We start from the raw sequence: 19,355 nt of genomic DNA, 5'->3' as shown, positions 1-19,355 counted from the left end.
ATGGAAATGAATATTCTTCTTAAAAAAATAAGTATAAATAAGATTGAAAACGAGAGTAAGAAATATTTCAAAAATTAAAAAATTCCGTGCAACATAGACTTTCGCTATCTCTTTGACTTGGTGTTTCGTAGAGTTCTTGACTTACACGATTCTCAAGTTTAATGAAATCAGAATTATAATGCTACCAAGAAAACCTAACAAGAGATTTTAATAAAAAAAAAAAAACTCATGAATGATCAAGTAATCAAACTAAAATTCCATATAAACAAACATGTAAACTTATCCCACGAACAATTAACATACATATTATCACCAAGATCAATTTCACCTATGAGCTTATCAAGGTCCTGTAGACAACCTATTAAATAACAATCGAAAAGTCTTATTAAGTTAATCATAATTTTGAAATTTTTCTATTTTTACTATAAAAAAAAAAAAAGAAACAACATTATCAAGTCTTGTCTTTGTTGTTTGTTTTGTATATGGTGTACTTTAAAAAAAAAGAATATTTTCACTAGAAAATAAGATGAAAATCTTAAGAGGTCTTTGAATCCTTTGTTGCGTACCCTAAAAATGCCTCTCATATAAGCCTTGAGAGAAGCATATTTCCCTTCAAATAAGGTTGAAAATGAGTTGAGTTAAACCAGGTTGAAAATGAGTTGAGTTAAACCATGTTGATCCTCTAACTTGGATCCATCCGAGGTCATCATGAACTAAATTTCTTGGCTTAAACTCAACTCGAATAAAGCTGAAGAAATGTTCAGCTTGACTCTACAAGCTTGAGCTTGATTCATTGACTCGACTCATTTAACTCGATTCAACTTAAAACAAGAACCCAAAAAAATCTTACTTCAGCACAAAATTAGTAGTGTCATCTCTTAGAACTTGGTAAACCCTTCAGAAGAACGAGAGGAATTTAGCTCTCAAGATGCTGTAATCTCTCCTACATAGCAATATCGCCCCTTGCTAGAAATGTAAGATAGATTCACCACTGCAAGACCATGTACGTATAATTCAGCAACAAATTCAATGGAAGTAAATTGGGATTTATCTAATCAAACATCACGGAAGAGATCCATGGCAGTAATTCATGACTGAAATTCTTAAGACCTTATCATATGTGAGAAGGAATAGTACTTATATAGAAGCCCCATTAGTTAGTTAACAAACAACCAGAAGAAAGATAATTGTGGAGATCATGCCTCAAATCCCCACAATGTTTGCAAACAAATAACGTTGTGGTTCAGTAGCGAACTATCTGCAAGAACAAAAGATGCAGCTTCTACCAAATACACACAAGTTTCTCCAGTCCTTAGAAGAATATTATTGAGACTCCCATTGTAAAGCATCCAGCAGCAACCCAAGGGCTCAATCGTTCACCTGTTCCAAGCATCGATGGTTAGATACCAGCAACAATCAGACAGACATGGGTGTCGGACAGTAAAAAATGCCAGGATTTATTGGAGGCCCTTGAGCAATTTTCAATCCTAAAAAAATATCTTTAATAACCAATGATGCCTTGAGAAGCCTCAGTTATGGAACTAGAGCTTGGTTAACTTTGTTCTAATGCTATCCCAATGAATATGAAAAACGAAAGTGAGCTGCAGCATGTTAAACATGAGCGGGGGAACAAGTAGAATTTGAAAGCCCACCTATTCTAGCTGCCTTCCAAAAGAAACCGCGAAACCTGTACATGAGAGACATTAATCAGTATCAACTTGATGCAAATATTGTAGATAATTTTCTACTAAATATAAAAACTGGAAAATTTAATCCATGGATACCCTGGAATATGACAACAATGGCCCTGATCTAGTTCTCACAATCACTGCGGCAGCCCCTTTTGCCAAAAATATTATTATCCTAGTTGAAAAAACGATGTCATTGCCTTAGCTCTATTAAGCAAACATTTGGAATAGCTACACGTAATATACTAGAGCATGCTTGGGAAGAGGCCTGCTGTAAAAATAATGGTGTTAAAACTAGAGCACAATGTAGGGCCATTTCTTGAGCTCCATGCCAACATCACATGGCTTAAACAATCACTAGTACAGTACTGGAATTGCAAGGATATGAAATCACTAGTACAGTACTGGGAAGGCAATAAGAAGAAAGACATGGTGGCTGCAATTGCATGCTTTACTAGAGAAGCAGACTGATTAGTTACACTTTTTGCTCTCTGACAACCTGTCCACGGTTATTACCAGGATCACTATTGAGGTTGGTTGGTGGTATGTCTGTGATTGTCTTTTCTTCATCCTGTTAAGTGAGGGTATCAGTGTAATTAGTGTATAATATACCACCTTTATATATATATATATATAGATATATATTCTCTTGTATTATGTGTTATCGAAATACATAATATTTCATTATTTTACATGGTACCTGTCAGAGAAGATAAAGGAAAGGAAGGATAAAGCTGTTCCAAAACCAGATAAGAAAGTCTTACTTCAAATGAATTCTAATATGGGATATGATGTTATCTAAATTGTTGTAATCTATTCCTGTATTTTAAGAGAATTTTCAGGGGGTTGTGTGCATATATAATGCATCCCTCGGGTCAATGAAAGTATGGAGGTACATTTGTTTCATTAAGCTTCCAACATTCCTTTTATTTTTCATGGTATCAGAGTAGGTTCTTGTGGCAGACATTCCTTTCTTCCCTATGACCGATAGACTCCTTTAGGTGCACGTCATGGCTGAAACTCAATCAGCTAGTGAAGAATCCACCACCATACCTCCTCCAACTAGGAATGCACAAGTTTCAGCCACTCAATGGCTCTTGACGGCCATTCCCTCCAGATTACTCAGCATAAACTGAATGGAACTAATTTTAGAGAACGGTTCCAATCAGTTTTGCTGATAGTTTGGGGAAAAGAAAAGGCTGGTTATTTGACAGTTATAGTTCCTAAGCGTAACACGGACCCAGCAACCTATAGCATTTGGGAGGCAGAAAACTCTATTATCATGGACTGGTTGGTTAATTCCATGGAGCCAAAGATTAGAAGAACTTACCTAGTCTACAAGACAACCCAGGAAATTTGGGAAGCTGTGGAAGAAATATATCCAGACATGGAAAACACTGCCCAATGTTTTCATATTCGATCTACCATTCGGACAAGGAGGCAAGGTACTAATTCTGCTATTGAATATTACAGCACTCTTAACAAAATTGTGCTAGGAGATAACCTTGTGATCAGGGTATAACTATCTCAATGGTTGATGGTACTACATCTATGGCTCAAGGGAAAGGGACAACCAATGTGGCAGGCCTAATTCAGGATTAAGTATTATATGTACCTAATTTGAAATGTAACTTACTGTCAGTAAGCAAACTAACTAAAGACGAGTTGTTTAGTGATATTTTCCCCCTCTTATTGTGAATTTTAGGACCTATATTCGGGGAAGCGGGGAAGATGATTAGTTATGCTGAGAAGAAAGAAAGTCTCCATTATACCTCAGGGCCTGGTCATTCTCTTGGATCTAGGTCACATATTCAATCCTCCTTGTCTACTATTTCAAATTTTGAGATTATGTTATGGCACCAACATTTAGGGCATTCTAGTTTCAATTATCTCAAAAGTTCTGTATCCTTCTTTTTGCATTAATAAAAGAAGCCATTCTTTTCATTGCGAACAATATATCCTCACTAAACAAACCAAAAGTTCACATCCAACTCAAATATATAAGCCTTCAAAGCCATTTTATTTGGTTTATAGTGATATTTGGGGGCCAACAAGGACAACTAACTTAATTAATACTCGTTGGTTCATCACATTTATAGATGACAATACAAGAGTTGGCTCGGTGTTCTTAATGCAAGACAAATCTAAACTCTATCTTGTTTTCAAAAGGTTTCATCAAATGATAAAAAATGTCTTCCAATCCTTCATTCATGTTTTACATTCAGATAATAGCCTGGAATATTTTTCCAATGACTTTAATCATTATCTAACTAAGCATGGCATTATTCACCAAAATTCATGCCCTTACAATCCTCAACAAAATGGGGTGATAGAAAGGAAAAACCGCCATCTTCTTGTGACTGCAAGGGTTATCATGTTCACTAATTCAGTGCCTAATGCTTATTGGGGAGAAGCAATTCTTACAACCTCGTATCTTATTAATCAGCTTCCCTCCAAGTCCTTACATTTAGAACTCCCCAAAGTGTCTTTATTGACTTCTATCCTCATCATACCCGAGTCCTAAATTCTCTTTTCTCGAAGGTTTTTGGATGTACTATTTTTGTACACAAGTACCAACCTTCTCAATCCAAACTTGAACCTAAAGCTCTCAAATGCATATTTGTTAGCTATTCTCCTACTCAACAAGGGCATAAATGCTACAGTCCTTCTACACGATGCTTTATTGTGTCTTGTGATGTATCCTTCCTTGAGCATTAACCATTTTTCTCCCCTATTCCTCTACAAGAGGGCACACCTAGTGTAGAGGAATATTGGGACTCCACCAAATCTCTATCTATGAGTTCACCTTCTATCTCTCCTTCTACTTCCTTACCTTCTATGATTTTTGCTCCTGAACCACCTCTCATTGTCAAATCAATTCCTCCTACTAAACCAGTTCCTCCTACCCAAAACTTAGTGCCTAATCCAGGGGGAGATCAAGAAAACGAGATCCAAGATGATCTAGCTTTTGACAAACCATCCTTGGTGTATTCTAGAAGGCCTCATAATCCTCAACCAGACCTATTATCTAATCTAGAGATACGTCTAGATGCTGGAACTATGGAAGATGATGATGATGTGGAAAGGATGACATCTAACAGATTTGATGATCTAGATATCCCAATAACACTAAGGAATGAGTGAGATCATGTACCAAACACCCAATTTCAAATTATTTGGGGTATTCAAATCTATCTTCTCAGTTTAAGGCTTTTACTGTTAGCATTGATGATATTGTGATCCCTAGAGATATATATTATGCATTACAGAATGAGAAATGGAAGGTAACACTTATGGATGAGATGTAGGCTTTAGAACCCAATGGAACTTGGGAAATTGTGAGGCTACTTGATGGGAAAAAAATTGTTGGCAGCAAAAGGGTTTTTACAGTGAAATACAAGTCAAATGGAAGCATTGACAGGTACAAGGCTAGATTAGTAGCCCAAGCGTTTGCAAAAACCCAAGGACTTGATTATGAGAAGACTTTTGCTCTAGTAGCTAAGCTTAATTCTATCCGGGTGTTACTCTCTCATTAGTTGTCAATCTAGATTGCAAATTGCACCCGCTAGATATCAAGAATGTTTTCTTGAATGGGGAACTAGAAGAAGAGATTTATATGAAGGATACCCCCGAGTTTTGAGACATAGAACACAAAAGGGAAGGTATGTAAATTAAAGAATTCACTATATGGTCTTAAACAGTCCCTTAGGACATGGTTCAAATGATTTAGTGACACTCTAACCAAACTAAGATACAAACAAGGGCAGACAAACCATACCCTATTCATAAAACTTGAAGTAGATGGGAGGAGAACAATCCTTATTGTGTATGTGGATGACATTATCATCACAGAGGATAATATCCTGAAAATTGAAAATCTCAAGAAGCAACTAAGGACTGCATTTGAAGTAAAAGACCTAGGAGAATTGTGATATTTCCTTGGAATGAAAGTGGCTAAAAGCAAAGACAGAATTTCCACATCCCAAAGGAAGTACACGATAAATTTGTTGAAGGAAATTGGCAAACTTGGGTGTAAACCTACTAGTACTCCACTAAAATCCAATTGGAAGAATAAAGAAAACAGCAGGGGAGAATACCAAGTGGATAAGGGAAGATATCAACGCCTAGTAGGTAAGCTAATCTATTTATCACTCACACATCCTGACATTGCATATGTTGTAAGCATAATTCATCAGTTCATGCATTCACCTACAAGAAGACATCCTCAAGCAACACATCACATCCTTAAGTATCTCAAAGAAACACCTAGGAAAGCACTTTTATTTAAGAAGAGCCAAGATAAGGGAATTAGTGGATATGTAAATGCAGATTGAGCTGGTTCCATTGAGAGTAGCAGATCTACATCAAGATATTGCACTAAACTATGGGGTAATTTGGTTACATGGAGAAACAAGAAGCAACCAGTAGTGGCTTGTAGCAATGCAAAAACAGAATATAGAGCTATTGCTCAAGGCATATGTGAGGTGATTTGGGTGCAAATTTTGATTTAAGGACCTAAAGATACCTATATCCTCTCCAAAGAAGCTCAATAGTGACAGTAAGTTGACAATAAGTATTGTGAATAATTCAGTATAACATGACCGGATGAAACACATAAGAATTGCCAACATTTTGTCTAGCAAGAGATTGATAGAGGAGATATAAGTCTTACTTACATTCCTACTGAATTTTAAGAGGCAGATATTCTTACAAAGGCAATGTAGAAGCAAGGATTTGAATCCATTCAAGATAAGCTGTGAATTATGGATATCTATTCACCACTTTAAGGGGGGGTGTTGGAGAAGATAAAGGAAAAATGAGAAATAATTTCAAGCTACAAACGGATAGATAAGGAGATGAGATTAATAAGAGAAAAGATTGGAAAAGTTTGAACTAAGAAGATAAAGAAAAGGAAGGATAAAGTTGTTCCAAACCCAGATAAGGAAGTCCTACTTCAAATGAATTCTAATCTAGAATATGTTGTTATCTAAATTGTTGTAATTTATTCCTTTATTTTAGGAGAATTTTCAAGGGGTTGCATGCATATATAGTGCATCTCTCAGATCAATGAAAGTACGGAAGTACATTCATTTCATTAAGCTTCCAACATTCTTTTATTTTTCAGTATCAAAGCCCAGTTTCAAACCCTAACTATATGTCTACAACAATTCCAGTATCATCCATAACCCCAGCTAATCTTTTACCCTATCAACTTCATCAAGACATCTATACTGTTTCGATGCACATGCACCTTTTGATCTTCAATAGCCCATGAAATAACATTATGAACAAATCAACCACAAATAGTTCACTAGTATTTAAATGTAGAACTGTTGACCCAGGGGCTCTTGATGTAATACTGCATGGATTCCTGGATCTGTTTTGATGATAACCTTCATATGGCACTTCACGCCATGCCTTAAGAAATTTACGTTGCCAGTTTATCCGTGCCAAGGATAAGTGACTATTTTATGGTTTCTGGGTCTTGAACCATAAATAGATATGCATTTATAAATATATACCATCTTCATGCACTTGTATACTGAGCACAACTAAAAATATTTTCCCAAATAGATTACCTCTACATATAAAAGAGGAGGGAAAAGAACAATACCCTGTTTTCTGTTCGAGGAGAGTGGGGAATTGCATCTTCACGTATGTGCAAGTGCAAATCACCAAAAGCACCACTGTCAGAAAGGAATGGAAGTTGAAAAGTGCTGACTGCAATTTCCACAATAACAACCAAAACTCATCAATAAACCCACCCTCAAAACCTTAGAATTTAACATCATTCCTTTTTGGGAAACATCAGGTAAGATAAATAAAAAGAAGAGCAATAAGCATTCATCATCATCCAGTACTCTATAGTTACCATGTTTCTGATTCTCCTACAACCGAGTGTTCTTCTGCCTGTCTCACCAAGCTTGGTTCAGATTGGCAGAGAGGATTATTGAAACAAACAAGATCTATCCCAAGAGTGTTAAATCTTGAAGACGAAATCTGAAACGTGTCTCCGCTTTTCTTTCTTTTTTTACTTATAGTCTCCCTGATACAGCGCTGCTACAAGTAGAGATGCTGCAAACAGAAACACATTCAGTTGCAGTTTGGAAAAAATGAACAAGCGCCCCCCACCCCCCAGGTTCCCGGTCTTCAATCACCACAACACAACCTAACCCCTTAAATCCTTTGATTAACCTCCAAAGTGCCCCAACTCTACCCAATCCTGTCACCTGGTCATTACCCATCTTGTTCAAATTTTTTGCCTACTAAAACAATCAAATTTCCCATTATGCCATCCAACTTTTTCAGAAAGTAATAATTACCCAAAATTCAAAAAATAACTACATAATTTCAAATATGTATATAAATAGGTCATCCATCCAATCTACTTGTTGGGTTTGGAAAGTTTTGCGTCTTTTGATGATTTAGGACAGTAGGAATTTAGTTATTTAAGATCTTGCGTGGATTTGCAGGATTCTAGGCAGCAGAGAACAGAGAATTCTTGGGATCAACAAGACAGGCACACACGATTGTCAAAGATGCAAAAGAGGAAGAAGATGTGTAACATAGGCTAATGGCCTGCTTGAATGAACAATTAAGCATAAAATGCAACCAACAGAGAAATGATGAAGAGCAAGTGTAGTGTTTTGTTCAGGAGAGAGGCTTTGAACTGTCCTAAGCCCCGGACAAAAGGAGGTGGTTGTGTTATGTAGACAACCAATACAAAATTGTTAGATCTTTCAACAAATTCTAGAAAAAGATTGGAGAGCAAGAATTTATGCAGCTGATCCCACACAGGGATTAAGGAGTGTGATAATGATGATAGATAATCATTTACAAGTCATTTATACAAAAAATATAATCAAAACATTACTGCAAATAGCATTTTTATATTTATAAACTACTATAATGAGTGTTTTCTTGCCAAAAATATGAATTAATAACTGAACAATTTTGACTTGTGCAATTTTGAGAGGATTGTACAATGCTAACAAAGTTCAACTTGGTCATAAACTAAGCTCAGTCACATAATGTCATTGACTCAAATTTACACAACTCACTGCACAGATGAAGCAACAAACAGCCAAATCTCCATATTCTTATCAAGAATGGAACTATAAATGTTGCCAATGTCCCTTGAATTTGTTATAATAGCAAATATGAAATGTCTAGTTCTTACCAAAATACGATGTTTTTTCCTCTCCTTCCTCAAAGTGGTTGGAAATTGATCTGCAATAAGTATTCTTTAAGCATTTCTACCTCCCCTGGACATTCTTTCAAGCCACCAAAACTCTCTAGAAGCTACATCCCGTCTAATAGATATCAAGTTATTCTAGCAGAGAGGTAGGAAGATGTGGGAAGATAAATACATATTAAAATGTAAAAACAACTAAAAAAATCCAATATGGCAAGTCATAAGTAACTAATAGTAAATATTGACATCACAGGAGCTCGACAGACTCATTTTTCTAGTTTAGGGTAATCTTACTTTTGAATAATAATAAGCTTACAAAAGTCAATTCAGATTACCAAAAAGGTTACAGGGACATTGTTCATCTATCTAACTTCATCCAATATGCAACTGCTAAAAAGCTTAAAAAAATTGTCGCCGCCATACACAGTCACATCAAGAGGGAGAGAAAGATTGACATCAGGATTATCAATAATTTATCATTGAATGTATTTGGGGATTTCGCCTTTTCTTAAGAGAGAAAGAGAGTACTCAGCAGAATCAATAAGATCTTCGATGTTGTGGAGGGATCTCTCTTCTGCAGCCAACATAAAGATGGCACGAATCTGGGCCTTTTTGGCCAGTCTTGCTGCCAAGTTCAGTGGCAAATCAGGGGTGTTCATACTCTGCAATAGTTGGCGATAAAGAGATAGGACTTGTCCTCTATTCCTTGCCAAATCCTCTGCTGTTGCCCATATCAAACCTTTGCCCATTTTAGTGCTGAACCAATCAACCATAAGAAGTTAAGGTGATTATTTTGTATTTCATTTTCAGTCAACCAAAATGACTTCCGGGATAAATAAGAGTTGATGTTACAAAACAGTAACAAGTCATTTAATAAGCAATCAGCCTTACTCCATAAACAACAGTTTAAATGAGAAAATTGAAGGCAGATTTTATTCTTTAATCACACACTAAATTGAGTAACTTATAGTATAAGTTCCTATTGCCAAATAGCAGAGAATGAATAACTCTAGCTTTTCTTCCTAATTGTAAGGTCAATAACAAGGTTAAAGCCCCAAGAAAAAAAAGGGAACAAACCAAAAGTAGAATCCACTCAACAAAAGTCCAGACTTTGAATAAGAAACACAGTGCCCAACATGACTAGCATCATAGAATCTCTAACGCTAAATGGCATCGAATATGATGGTTGGTAAACAATGCCAAGGACCATATGAGATCTCACTGCAGTTTATTGCACAAAATCAGTATTAAAAACTGCCAGAATTTGGATTGAAAACATAAAAATTTATTAGATCAATTGTACAAAAGATGGCACAGACCTCATCTTTATTGTACAAAATCGGTATTGCTAATGATCAACTATTCAAACACATATCACAGATTTAGGCCTTGGATTCCTGTCCAACAAACTAACTAGTTGAAAAGAACATAGAAGAATATTGAGATCAGCTGACTGGGGTTTGACAAACCAGATAATGGAAGACAACTACTTTGATCCAAAAATTGCCAACCAACAATTCAAAGGTTTGATCAGCAGGACTTAAAGAGAGAGAGAAAAGAATAAAGGAAGATACTACAGGAAAAAGGGACTTACTGGCAAGAGATTCGACACAGAGGATAATTTGATAGCCAAGGTTTCAACAGATTGCTGGGAGCAAATCAATGTGGCATTGATTTTTTTATTGAAAATGTGGGCCTTTGTTGAGTAGGTTCTACTTGTGGTTTGTCCCATTTTTGTTTTTGGGGCTTTAACATGGTTATTGACCTTACAATTAGGAAGCAAAGTCATATAGAATTGTCTACCCTATCAGTTGCCAAAAGGAACTATTACCATAAGGTATTCAATACATTCAGTTGATTCATAGTAAGTTTGCTTTAAATTATCTCATTCCAATTGTTATTTACAGAGTAGGCTTATTGCTTATTAAATAGTTTGTGTACCATTTGTGGCGTCAATTGTTATTCATCTTGAAGTACATTTTAGTTGATAAAAAATGAAGAACACAGCAACCATGTTAACTTTATTCGTTGATTGGTTCAGCAATAAAATGGCCAAAGGTTTGACATGGGCTTTGGCAAGGAATAGAGGACAGGCTTTTATCTCTTTATTGGCAATTATTGCTAAGTATGCGCTCCTCTAGCTAGCTGCAGAACTTGGCAGAGAAGAACCAAAAATGAGGAGGTCTGTGCCATCTTTATGCTGGCCGCAATGGGGACCAACTCAGTAAAGAAACTTGTACAATAACTGACTCTGTAATATTCCCATTTGTATGCTGAATAATGTGTACACTGACTCTGTAAACAAACTTGTTTGATTTTCTTTTGTAATACTAGAAAGCTGGTTCAGCTTTCCTTTGTAAATATATTATCTGAGGTAATCCTTCTAATACTAGATAAATGAGTCAGTTCCGCTCCAGTGAAATGCGTAAAGATTCACTGCACCAATATATATCAGCAACCAAATGCCATTGAGATAAGGCAAGTGATTTTTAAGGAAGAAACAAAAAGCTCCCTTATTTTCAAGTTCCTTCAAATGGAGGAACCCACTCAGGTCAGATACTTAAATTAAAAGAAGAAGAAATAATCTATAATGTAAAGTCAGTAGGAACCTATGAAACAACAGAAATTAATTACACATGTACCTAAAAAATAGATCAGCAGGGTTCCTGAGAGTCTTAAAGTCAAATAAACAACTTTTTCCAATGTCACTGGCACTTGGTGCTTCTTCAGATCAATTGACAGGTCAGTCCAACCTGTAAGATCCCCACAACTTAGTTCATCATCGATATGAAAAGAATAAAAAGCATGTAAAGAAATACTTAATATTTTTTGAACAAAAAGATTATATTAATTTTTACTTTTTCATAATTGCCCTCTCCACAAATATTTACCATTTCATATGTAAATGTAGAAAGGGATACCCCCAGTGTTTCCTTTTTGGCAAAGAGGGGATTTCCACAATTAGTAGAACCCATGGCCTTCCAATTACAAAGGAGCAACCCTACCATTGTCACTTAGGTTCACTCTCCAAGCATTCTTTCTTTTTTTTTTTGGGGGGGGGGGGGGGGGGGGGGGGGGGAGGAGAGAGCAAAAAAAAGGTTGAATATTTATAACCAATACATGCAAATTGAAAATTTTCAGGGAGGGAAGATTGAAGTTTATGCATGTCATACCCAGTACTTGAGAGCATACATCTCAAGGGAGCATGGGGAGGGAGGGCGAGAGAGAGAGAGAGTCCCATATCTTCGAGATGAGACTAAGATAACCTATACTAAATGAGACTTCAGTGGGGTCTCAGGGGCAAAATGGTCCAATTGGGGTGAATTAGTGGTTGATGAACTACTTTTTTGAAAAGGATCTTAGAAAATAAAAAAGGTCTCAAGGAAGGTCCCACTTGGAGTAAGAGATAACCCTTGGGTGGTTGAGATCAGATTAGTGGTCTCAATGGGTCACTAACCTAAAGAACTTGGCTCATTATTAACCGAAGGGGTTAATAATTCCTTAAGAGAATTTGAGCACACCGATAGGGGTGAATCTTGAGGTCAAAATTAATAACTTGAGCCTTAAGCAAGCGAAGTCGGACCTGTGAAGGAAGGTTTATAAAATCCAAAGGGACAAACCAAAATTATAAAAGATAGATTTTGTTAATTTGAAATATTATATATCCAAGGTAATTAAGAGAAGTTGGTGGGCCAGCCCTTGTGTAATTGTGATAATATATATACACACACACACAAAAAGCAGGGTGGAGGACCCACACGTTTATTATATAAACTATTACATGTATATATAGAAAAGGAACCATGCTACTTGTACTCCTTGGGCTACAAAAAGAGCTACACACACATGCCAAAATGACGGAAATACCCCTCTCCTCTTTGCAAATTTATTTTCCCTCACCCAACGACCCATGGCCAATGGTGGTCGTGCGCGCAAGGCAAAGGCAACGACAAGATGGCAGCAATGGGCAGTTGCTAGAGGCAGTCATGGGAAAGGGTGAGAGAGCAGAGAGGAGGCGGCCACGGCGTCGCTGAGTGAGAGGAGAGAGAGGAAGAATAGCGAAGGGGCTTTTGCAAATTGAGCGAGGATATTTTTATCATTTGAGTTGTGCTTTTTTGTAGCCCAAGGTGCAGTCCAAGGAGTACAAGTAGCACTATTCATAGAAAAGTGGGTTGTTTGGCACAAACCATTACATAATATGATAATATTATATATACATGCAGAGTAGTAAAGAAGGTGGAATTTCTCCACCACATGCTTGAAGAAACCATTATATAATTTGAGATCAAGAGAGAGTCAAAGAAATTGAAGAAGGAAGCTCACCATATCTTTGGCCAGCCTAACACGCAACCACTGCCACTATTCCTTTCTTTTTTTCTTTCTCTTTCTTCTTTTCTCTTCCCTCTTCTCCTCCAATGCATGCTATTACCAACAACCAACACTCTTCACATCCTTTTCTCCTTCACTCAATTTCCTTCTTATCTTAATTTCTCTCTCTCAAATTTCTTATTTCCTCGACATGATACTGAGTATGTGGTGGAGAATTCCACCTTCTCCACTAACTCTACACATATATACTATATATTATATAAACTTGTGGGTCACCCACCCCCTATATATATATATATATTTAATTACACAATGGTCCGCCAACTTCTCTTAATTACCCTTGCATATTTAATTTTCCCAAATAATGATATCTATCTTTAATAAGTCCATTTCGACCCTTAAGGTTTTATAAACCTTCCTTTTAGGTCCCACTTCACTTACATGTGTCTCAAGCCACTAATTCTAACCCCAAGATTCACCCCAAATCCTTTTAAGGAATTATTAACCCCTTTAGTTAATAATGAGTCAGGTGTCAGATTCGAGATCTAACAAGGGAACTCTCAACTATTTAGAAGAGAATTAGGTGGGAAAATGAGAGGGAAAGGGAAGAGAATTTGAAAATTGGAGAAGGAAGAAACTCCATCACTTACATGTGTCACAAGTCAGGACAAACTCCATCACTGATCTCTTTGGGTGTGGCCAGTAGAATATCTGCTTCACTTTCCTAAAAGTGTTTTGAATGCTCAAATGTCCTCTGAGGGGGGATCCATACAAGGTTTGGAGGATCTTACTCCTTACAGCTATAACTACCCTCAATGTAATAGCCTCGGACTTGTTGAACTCTTCTACTATATCCACCGTTCTTCGTTCTCCAAACCTTTCGCACAATCCCTTAACAAATTCCTCCCAACTGTGATCATCCCTCACCCTAGACCATACCTAGAACCACACATCCCCCACATCATTTAGATAGGGGGCTGCTAGAGTAACTCTCTAGCTATCAACAACCTGATGAATACTAAACAGCTCCTCACATCTCCTTATCCACCATTGGGGCTTTTGCTTGTCGAACAAAGGTCATTCCAACGTCAGCACAGGAAAATTGGCGCGATTGGAAGTCACCTATGTCTCCTGCCCCCTTTCCACTACATTGTCTCCCACAGTGGCCGGTTCACTCTCCAATACTGAGGATCTGGCCATTCTGTGATTGGTTCCAATTCTTGAGAGGATTGGTTCCAGCCTATCTTTAGGAGGAAAATCAGGAGAGATCCTTACCTTATTCTGGCTGGAGAACATGGGCATAAACCGTTGCATCTGATCTCATAGCATATTGCTCTACTCCTACACTTCCTCTCGAATATGATTACACATGTCTCCTCACAATCGGTCCGAGACATCCTCCATCTTCTTATCCACCACTATTATGATCATCTCCCCCGTAGATCCCACTCGGGCATGCATCTCCATCACCGTCGCTATCATTTGTTGTAGTTACAATTTCATTTGCTTCATGCGAGTACCGTCCACCATTGGAATTGGATCACTTGAGGATTTTTTGGCCAAGAACTTGCTCTGATACTAAAATGTCATATCCGAGATCTAACAAGGGAATTCTCAACTATTTAGAAGAGAATTAGGCAGAAAAATGAGAGGGAAAGGGAAGAGAATTGGAGAAGGAAGAATCGAGGGGGAGAGAGAGAGAGAGAATCGAAGGAGGGAAAATGAGATCACTCAAATTGTATTTGATGATTTCAAATAGGCTGGGTCAAATCTCATAAGGTGATCCTCAGTTGAAAATTGGCGCCAAAAACGATTACCAATTCCCGAGTACAACTTGTAAAGCATACATGAAATACAACTCCTTACAACTATAACTACCCTCGATGTAATAGCCTCAGTCCAGGTACATGATATCAAGTTCTTCAAGTCACGTCTTATTGACCCATTGAGGCCTCTAATTTAATCTCAACAACCACCCCACAATTGTCTCTTACTCCAAGTAGGACCTTCCTCATGACTCAATTGATTTTCTTGAGATCCCTCTCAAAAATCTAGCTCATCAACCACTAATTCACCCCAAGTATACCATTTAGCCGTTAAGACCCAACCGAAGTCTCATTTAGTCCAGGTTGTCTCTCTCTCTCTCTCTCTCTCTCTCCTCCAAGATGTTTGCTCAAGTACAAGGAGTGACATCCTCCCCTCCTTTAAAAAATTTCATCACCAACATCATGCTCACTATTAGCCTACCATCCCCCATCCATCAATTGTGGGTGCTTCTATCATCTCTTAGCTTACTTTTGATGTGACCATCAAATCCTTATTATTCCTCAACTATGTCCACAACTTCCTAGACTTGGCACACAAGGATCATTGCGGCACAAGTAAGCTTGCCAAATCCCCACCACCTATTACCTCATATGGAATAGGCTAAACTTGTATATCACAGCTAGCACTTACACATATCAACTCCATATGTCGTGTTTTCTTCTATCTTCACCTCTCATAGAGTTTCACATTCCCATTCGATTACTCTCAATCATCATGGAAATGGCTCCTATTCTTGAGTTCTATGTCAATGCATCTGGCTCCAACCACATTGAACAGATTAAAATCTATCCTTGCATTGATTCTTTGCTTATTATGAGGGTCCAACCGCATAATTTGACTCCTTGTAGTTCCTAAATCCCGATTATAGCTTTCCATTTGTCAAATGTTGCAGAATATGAGCCAAAAATTAAGTTTAAAGAAAATACCTTCCTTGATGGAACAATTGGAGTTTAAATGTTCAAACAAGTGGTAATTTTGTCTCTTAGGCACATAAGGTGCACATTTATTCAAAATACTTATAAAATATTTATACTTCTTTTCAATGTGTACCTATAAAGAGGTAGAAGCAAACTCATAAAATCATAAATGAAAAATAGCCAACCCTATAATAACAACTAATATTATTGCAAAAAAACAATTAGTTTCTTTTGCATTAGTTTCTTCTAACTGTAAAAGAGATTAAAGGAAAGAACAAATTATAGCAAAACACACTACAAAGACAATTACAGGAAAACAATTATTTTCTTCTAATTACTTCTCCAATTAGAAGAAAGAAAAAAATTACAGCTGGACACAAAGCAAAAACAGTTACAGAAAAACAATTATTTTCTTTTAAATTGCAAAGAAATCAATAGAGAGAAAAAAATCAATAGAACACAATGAAAACATTTATTTCTTAGCAATTAGTTTTGTCTAAATTGGAACAGAAATTAGAAGAAAGAAAAAAAAATAGAGTCGAACACACAGTGAAAAAAAATTACAGCAAACAATTAGTTTATTCTAAATTGCAAAAGAAATAATAGTTAACTTTGCGCCTTTGACAACTCAATAATAGTTAAGACCCCTTCAAAACGAGAGGTAGCCAAGGTAGTGTAATGTCTTCAATGGATGGTTAAGCTTGGTAGTGGTACACATACTAGGTATGTGAAGTTAAGTACAATGGGGCACTGTGAGATATTCCCCAGACTGGAAACCAAGAGTACTCTGGACGTTGACACTTGAACCAAGTTGAGGCCAAGCAGGTTCAATAAGCGGGTATTTGAAAGTGTCAAGAGCATTTCAGACGATGATTGCTTAAGCCAGGATGGGTCAAGCACGTTCGATAAGCCTGGATATCTGCATAGTGCATATTTGTAGTGTTTGTGAGCATCTATAAGTATGCTTACTACACATTGGCTCATGATTATTTTCTGCCCTAGTCTTTGCAGGGTTAGCTCATGGAGGCGCCAACCAGTACTACAGAACGACACTGTGGTACCAAGATATCTTTTGTATTTCAAGTGTCTCTCAAGTTAACATTGGATGTAATTGCAATGGAATCAATGATGCAATGTAATTTGAGATTGTAATGTGCATAGCTAGGGTTAAAATGTCAATCATGTATAATGTCAAGTGTAATCTGTTATTAAATGATGGTGTATGCATGACAGGTTTTGATTTTGTTGCACAGTGAAGTTATGATATATCTGCTGGATTATACAAGTCAGACTCATTCGATCCCTAGCTAATGCTTCAACGTGGAAATTAAGAAAGCTAGATGACTGACGGGCGAAAAGGACAATGCTTGTGAAAAAGAAAGCCAGTTATCTTGGGTTCAAATCAATTGGGTGTCCTTTCCAGGAGCAGTTGAGGGTTAGGCCACTCACATCACATGAGTTGGCTCCAGGGGGTGCCCCTCACAGGTAGGGCACTCACAATGCAATTCACAAATGTTGATTGGAAGACTATAAGGTTGACATCAATAGGTTATTTATTTGGCTAAGATTACCAAAATAATAGAGAAATTTTCTAAGATTGATAAGCAGTCACAAATTATAAAGCATCAAGCATCTATAAGTAATATGTCCGTACAATAAGCATGACTGAAATGATAATTTTGTGAGGGACAAGTGACATTAGAAGAAAGGATAGAATTTAAAAAAAAATGGCACGGGATAAGGTAACCGTTTTGTGCTAGATAAAACATAGCACAATATTACAGAGAGATCAAGTACATATATCATAAGCATAATCTTTTCAACTTCATGAGAAATCAGGTACAAAGAAAACAAAGAAGAATGTCACCAAATGTTATAAATAGCGTATTCATGTCTGTAGGCCTGTCAATCCCCTAGAAATAGACAAGCTCCAAAAAATAATGGTCCAGTCTAGATCCATTTGTATTTGGACTGGATCTCGTGGGTTACCTAGTCTAGATTCGTTTTTAAAATTTTCCTCTTTTTTTAAACTTGACATCATTTCAACCATATATATGCATCTTTTCAAAATTCAAACCGAACGCAAAAAAACAAAAAAGCAAACAATTATCAGTACATGACCATATCAAAGCATTCCTGAATAAATCCGTAACACAATTGGTTTTTTTCGTTTCTGTTACAAGAAAGTGAACAAACATTCCAACAGTGACAGCAGTGGAGCACAAACATGAGAAAAATCACTTTTCCTTGGTTCGGGAAAAAGAAATCAGAGCAATTGTTGCTTCTTAAAACCAGAAATGCAATTAAATAAAGCACCCTAAACAACGGCCACTACTTCATCCCCTTCTACTAGAATTGCAACAAATAAAACAACCAAAATGAGTTGGGTTCAATCCAACCCAACTCATTACTAACAGTAACAGAAATCAAGAGAGAGAAAATAAAACAAAGCCGGCATTCACTCAACAGCGCCAACCGATCAAACCCACCAAATATAGCACAAAAAACCTAGTTCAAACTGGGGGGACAAGTGACAGCATCATATGCAAGATCAAAGTTCTGTTACCTCGTGAAGAACGCCTGCGCCTCTGCTGCAACCTTCGGCACAGAGAGAGAGAGAGAGAGAGAGAGAGAGAAAATGTATAAATTTTGGATAGATTTGCAGGTCTAATACTGATTGGACAGATTTGCAGCAAAATAGCAGCGTAAATACTCACCTTCAGAGGGAAGTACTGCAAATCAGGCGACACGAACGGAGACTGAGGAAGGTTGTGAGGAGAGCAGGTGCCGATCCGTCGGTTTCAAGCCTTCAACAGATCTGGAGAAGCAAAGTGGAGGTCGAGCGATTAGGCAATCGAAGCTGTTAGAGAACGGGATTGGGAAAATGGAACCCCTGAGATCACATATTAAAAATCGAATTTTAAATTGAACTACAAATTGCATTAATTTAGTTTGGCTTTAAATTTTTTAACTGTCGGTTTCTGTAATAATTTATAATTATAGCTATTTTACTAAATACAACTATTTTTTGTTAAATAAAAAAATCCAACTAAATTTCTCACAAATGAAGTAAACAAGAGCGCACATATGTGACATTAATTAAACTTGCCAAAATAGTTTACATTATTTTTATTTTTATTTTTAGTTTACGCGTTATCATTCGTGCCCCCGCTACTCAATCTCACGATTCTAGTAAAAAAGGTAAATCAAGAGATCCAGCAAGTAGATTTCGACTCCTACCACAACCGCAAATGTGAGGACGACAAGTATTTTTTATTTTCAAAGTCACTCCTTATCTACTAAACTATCTCCTGAGTAGGGTTCGAACACGGAACTTAAGAACCCAAATAATAACACCTCAGCAAATTCTTTCTTTGCCAATTGATCTACGCCTTGAGA

General features: G+C 36.9%; 1 protein-coding gene and 1 long non-coding RNA gene across 2 annotated transcripts; both read right to left on the bottom strand.

Moving 5' to 3' along the window:
* Positions 1-1,119: 1,119 nt before the first annotated feature.
* LOC127813095 (uncharacterized) lies at positions 1,120-8,918 on the bottom strand. Its single transcript, XM_052353853.1, has 5 exons — positions 8,869-8,918; positions 7,561-7,763; positions 7,303-7,409; positions 1,653-1,687; positions 1,120-1,380 (listed from the first exon to the last, which is right to left on the bottom strand). The coding sequence occupies exons 2-5, from the start codon at positions 7,561-7,563 to the stop codon at positions 1,313-1,315; spliced, it is 213 nt and encodes a 70-aa protein (XP_052209813.1). The 5' UTR covers positions 7,564-7,763; positions 8,869-8,918; the 3' UTR covers positions 1,120-1,312.
* A 243-nt stretch (positions 8,919-9,161) lies between these two features.
* LOC127813097 (uncharacterized) lies at positions 9,162-18,879 on the bottom strand. Its single transcript, XR_008026065.1, has 4 exons — positions 18,674-18,879; positions 18,523-18,554; positions 11,526-11,636; positions 9,162-9,639 (listed from the first exon to the last, which is right to left on the bottom strand). It is a non-coding gene; the product is annotated as an uncharacterized LOC127813097 (long non-coding RNA).
* Positions 18,880-19,355: the final 476 nt, after the last annotated feature.

This window comes from Diospyros lotus, chromosome 11 (genome assembly GCF_014633365.1).
Source record: "Diospyros lotus cultivar Yz01 chromosome 11, ASM1463336v1, whole genome shotgun sequence".
Classification (NCBI taxonomy): domain Eukaryota; kingdom Viridiplantae; phylum Streptophyta; class Magnoliopsida; order Ericales; family Ebenaceae; genus Diospyros; species Diospyros lotus.
The sequence above is the reverse complement of the archived record's forward strand: the minus strand, read 5'-3'. Positions and strand labels throughout refer to the sequence as shown.